Raw genomic sequence first — 6000 nt, 5'->3', positions numbered from 1 at the left:
ATATTAGATAGATAGATATTAGATAGATAGATAGATAGATAGATAGATAGATAGATAGATAGATATTAAATAATATAAATAAATAAACAGACAGACAGACACACATTAATTAAATAAATAGATAGATAGATAGATAGATTAAATAAATAAATAGATAGATAGATAGATAGATAGATAGATAGATAGATAGATAGATAGATAGATAGATAGATAGATAGATATGAGATATACATTAATTAAATAAATAGATATGAGATAGATAGATAGATAGATAGATAGATAGATAGATAGATAGATAGATAGATAGATAGATAGATATGAGATCAGTAAGTAGATAGATAGATAGATAGATAATGAGATCAGTATATATTAGATAGATAGATAGATAGATAGATAGATAGATAGATAGATACCTGTAGATAGATAGATAGATAGATAGATAGATATGAGATCAGTAAGTAGATAGATAGATAGATAGATAGATATGAGATCAGTAAGTAGATAGATAGATAGATAGATATAGATAGATAGATAGATAGATAGATAGATAGATAGATAGATAGATAGTAAATAAATCAATAGATAGATATTAGATAGATAGATATTAATTAGATAGATAGATAGATAGATAGATAGATAGATAGATAGATAGATAGATAGATAGATAGATAGATATTAAATAATATAAATAAATAAACAGACAGACAGACACACATTAATTAAATAAATAGATAGATAGATAGATAGATAGATAGATAGATAGATAGATAGATAGATAGATAGATAGATAGATAGATAGATTAAATAAATAGATAGATAGATAGATAGATAGATAGATAGATAGATAGATAGATAGATAGATATGAGACAGAAATTAGATAGATAGATAGATAGATAGATATGAGATATACATTAATTAAATAAATAGATATGAGATAGATAGATAGATAGATAGATAGATAGATAGATAGATATTAAATAAATAGATATGAGATAGATAGATAGATAGATAGATAGATAGATAGATAGATAGATAGATAGATAGATAGTAAATAAATCAATAGATAGATATTAGATAGATAGATATTAGATAGATAGATAGATAGATAGATAGATAGATATTAAATAATATAAATAAATAAACAGACAGACAGACACACATTAATTAAATAAATAGATAGATAGATAGATTAAATAAATAGATAGATAGATAGATAGATAGATAGATATGAGACAGAAATTAGATAGATAGATAGATTAGATAGATAGATAGATAGATAGATAGATATGAGATATACATTAATTAAATAAATAGATATGAGATAGATAGATAGATAGATAGATAGATAGATATGAGATCAGTAAGTAGATAGATAGATAGATAGATAGATAGATAGATAGATAGATAATGAGATCAGTATATATTAGATAGATAGATAGATAGATAGATAGATACATACCTGTAGATAGATAGATAGATAGATAGATAGATAGATAGATAGATAGATATGAGATCAGTAAGTAGATAGATAGATAGATAGATAGATATGAGATCAGTAAGTAGATAGATAGATAGATAGATAGATATGAGACAGAAATTAGATAGATAGATAGATAGATAGATAGATAGATAGATAGATAGATATGAGATATACATTAATTAAATAAATAGATATGAGATAGATAGATAGATAGATAGATAGATAGATAGATAGATAGATAGATAGATATGAGATAGATAGATAGATAGATAGATAGATAGATAGATAGATAGTAAATAAATCAATAGATAGATATTAGATAGATAGATATTAGATAGATAGATAGATAGATAGATAGATAGATAGATAGATAGATATGAGATATACATTAATTAAATAAATAGATATGAGATAGATAGATAGATAGATAGATAGATAGATAGATAGATAGATAGATAGATAGATAGATAGATAGATAGATATTAAATAAATAGATATGAGATAGATAGATAGATAGATAGATAGATAGATAGATAGATAGATAGATAGTAAATAAATCAATAGATAGATATTAGATAGATAGATATTAGATAGATAGATAGATAGATAGATAGATAGATAGATAGATAGATATTAAATAATATAAATAAATAAACAGACAGACAGACATTAATTAAATAAATAGATAGATAGATAGATAGATTAAATAGATAGATAGATAGATAGATAGATAGATAGATAGATAGATAGATAGATAGATAGATAGATATGAGATATACATTAATTAAATAAATAGATATGAGATAGATAGATAGATAGATAGATAGATAGATAGATAGATAGATAGATAGATAGATAGATATGAGATCAGTAAGTAGATAGATAGATAGATAGATAGATAGAGATAGATAGATAGATAGATAGATAATGAGATCAGTATATATTAGATAGATAGATAGATAGATAGATACCTGTAGATAGATAGATAGATAGATAGATAGATAGATAGATATGAGATCAGTAAGTAGATAGATAGATAGATATGAGATCAGTAAGTAGATAGATAGATAGATAGATAGATAGATAGATAATGAGATCAGTATATATTAGATAGATAGATAGATAGATAGATAGATAGATAGATAGATAGATACCTGTAGATAGATAGATAGATAGATAGATAGATAGATAGATAGATAGATAAATGAGATCAGTAAGTAGATAGATAGATAGATAGATATGAGATCAGTAAGTAGTTAGATAGATAGACAGATAGATATGAGATCAGTAAGTAGATAGATAGATATGAGATCAGTAAGTACATAGATAGATAGATAGATAGATATGAGATCAGTAAGTAGTTAGATAGATAGACAGATAGATATGAGATCAGTAAGTAGATAGATAGATATGAGATCAGTAAGTACATAGATAGATAGATAGATAGATAGATATGAGATCAGTAAGTAGATAGATAGATAGATAGATAGATAGATAGATAGATTTTATACCAAACATGCGTGTGAAATAGCTCATGATCACGGCTGCATACACGTGACACACACTTATACCGTGTTATGTAAGACATTGCGTATCACAAACAACACAGCAGCACTTAGTGAGGAATCTCTGTGACAGTCACTAGAAACATGTCGGTTAGTGACTCGCTGACGATGCTGGTTGCTAGGCAACGTTTAATTCCACACTGCTTCCCCAGACTGGGATGCGATACAAAGTAACAGGAGAGATGTCTCCGGCATCCTGCACAATTCCATGTGGGCTTCCCACGGACTCGCGAGTCCAGTAACTCGCCGCGCGCTGTACGGCCACACCTGGAGCAGCAGCCATGTATATAAATATATCTCACTTCCCATACCTCCAAGAGGAGAGGACCCAAGGACTCCTTCTCGATCACACCCCCGCTGCTGGAGGAGATGTCAGATTTCTGGACGTCGTCATCGGCACCCGGAGCTTTCTCTGCAACAAGAGTAAAAGAGGAGATGTGTTATCAGGCGGTGTCCCCGTCCATCCCAAACACCCAGCGCCGTCACCCGTCATGGCCCTCCCGCATGGAAACTCTAACGTGGATCATATACATTAAAATAATAACTGAAGATATATATATAAATCTATACAAGTTTATCTATATCTTGGCTTGCCATACTATCCCTTTTATCCCGGACACTCATGGGTTACACAGGTTCTGGGGCTGATTAAAACCAGGTGAAATGCAGACTTGAAGTCAGTCCGCCACAGAACCTGTGTAATTCATGTATAGTAAGCATCTATCTATCTATCTATCTACAGTATTTATCTATCCATCTACATATGTATCTATTGTATCTATTTATCCATCTACAGATGTATCTACAGTAAGAATCTATCCATCCGTCTGTCTGTCTGTCTGTCGGTCTGTCTGTCTGTCTGGCGCACTGATTGGGGTTCCCGGTCACTTTACTAAGAAAACTACACCCAAAAAAGAAACTTTTTGCCATGAGGACCCTTTTCCATGTTGACCATGGTGACTTTTTTAATGTGTCAACCTACTGTCTGTCGACCAATAGTGGTCGACCTAATGAGTGTTGACCTAAATAGGGTCGACCCAACAAACCCATTCTAATCGCGACACGTGGTGAAATGATGCTGGATGGAATCCCAACCACCACTGGGTATTCCCGCTTGATTGGTGGGTCCACGCCACCAACCATGTGGGAATATAACCTGCTGCGAGTGAAGCGAGGTGAGCGCAGTGAGCCTCCGAGGGGACTCGCTGCCGGGATTCCGACAGATCAGATGACGCTGTTGGTAAAACATATCGATTCCATCTATCTATCTATCTGGTATGGGACTCAGGGTCGACACCCATTGGCCGACAGGGGCTAGGTCGACACTATAAAAAGGTTGACACAGCCATTAGGTCAACATAAACAAGGTCGACGTGGGGGGGGGAAACGTCGACACAAGTTTTTGGTGTCGTTTTCTTCGTCAAGTAACCGGGAACCCCAATTAGTGCACCGCGTCCCCTTGCATGGTTTGCTTGCGGCGGGCAAGGTTACCGTTCCCAATGGAAAGTATGAAAAAGTCCAAAAGTCCCCCCCCCAAAAAAAGTGAAAAACTCATGTCAACCTTTTTTCATGTCGACCTAATGGACGTGTCAACCTATTTCTAGTGTCGACCTAGCCACAGTTGACCAATGGGTGTCAACCCAGAGTCTGGATACCTTCTCTTTCTATCTATCTATCTATCTATCTATCCATCACACAGTGATCCAGTCTATGGTGAGACATTTTATCATCTCTTTTGATTCAGGTCCAGTTGGTTAAGGTTACATGAAGGCGACAGCTCCCAGCGATACTTCTGCTCTATTCTACAGAACATACAGGTATAGTAAGGGGGGATTCACACCTATGTACTAACTGGAACAAAGTAACCAGCAGACATAAATGAATGAATTAGTACACACTGTAATTACAATGTAGAAAGAAGCATTTCCTAGGAGCAGTAAATGCCATATAGATATTACAGGGGATCTATAGAAGTACTCTCCCCGTTTCCAGGCAGCGCTGTAGAGACAGTCAGAAAGCGGCATCCTAATGAGGCACGGCCGGCGGCTCTCACACAGACAGCCACTTACAGTAATGGACCTAAATGCTGAATTTCATTAGCTGCCACTCTGTAACTTTCTTCCTTTTAGAAGCACTTGTTGTAATACCCAGGAGATACAGGCAGCACACATTACACAGGCCCGGTGATCTCTGATGTATCCCCGCTGCTTGGCAACCGCCGGTGCTTATAGAACTACAACTCCCAGCATCCCACCGCAATGTCCTACCAGGAAACAAGACTGTCTCTCAAATATGGAATTTATTTTGTGGTATTTGTACACCAGGATTACATGTGACCTATGTATATGGGATCCGGTATTTAGGTCGACACTGTGTAGGTCGACCACTATTGGTCGACCGTAAGTAGGTCGACAGGGTTTCTAGGTCAACAGTTTTTCACATTTTCACATTTTCCACAAAAAAAAATTGTAACTTTTTCATAGTTTACAATCCACGTGGACTGCAATTGGGAACGGTAACCTGTGCCGAGCGCAGCGGTAGCAGCACGCGGCACCTTGCCCGAAGCATGGCGAGCGAACACGGTGCACTAATTGGGGTTCCCAGTCACAGTATGGAGAAAACGACAACAAAAAAAAGAAAGAAAAAAAACCTCATGTCGGCCTTTTCTCATTTTGACCTAGACATTGTCGACCTACTTACTGTCGACCAATAGTGGTCGACCTAGACACTGTCGACCTAAATCTAATCTACCTAACATACCACACCCGTTAATTATATAAGTGCAAACAGAAAACGGTTTTGATCCATTTTCCAGCCGCGTCTACATGTAAGAATACGGATATAAGTCAGACACGGATAGAAGTAAAAATACGTCATGTCAACCAAAATTTCTAGGATAAAGAATTTTTTGTTCAATAATGGTGAACGGACCATCATTCTATTTATCAATGGCG

The 6000-nt window shown here is 34.6% G+C and overlaps 1 protein-coding gene across 6 annotated transcripts in view; it reads right to left on the bottom strand.

Moving 5' to 3' along the window:
* NCOA1 (nuclear receptor coactivator 1) overlaps window positions 1-6000 on the bottom strand; it is a 492550-nt gene that overhangs the window by 67919 nt on the left and 418631 nt on the right. For all 6 annotated transcript variants that reach the window (XM_063915049.1, XM_063915047.1, XM_063915046.1 and 3 more), the window contains one exon: window positions 3358-3458. In XM_063915049.1, the coding sequence (XP_063771119.1) occupies window positions 3358-3458 (101 nt within the window). The remainder of the gene's footprint in view (window positions 1-3357; window positions 3459-6000) is intronic.

Source organism: Pseudophryne corroboree, chromosome 4, assembly GCF_028390025.1.
Source record: "Pseudophryne corroboree isolate aPseCor3 chromosome 4, aPseCor3.hap2, whole genome shotgun sequence".
NCBI lineage: Eukaryota > Metazoa > Chordata > Amphibia > Anura > Myobatrachidae > Pseudophryne > Pseudophryne corroboree.
This window is presented reverse-complemented; position numbering and strand designations above follow the sequence as displayed.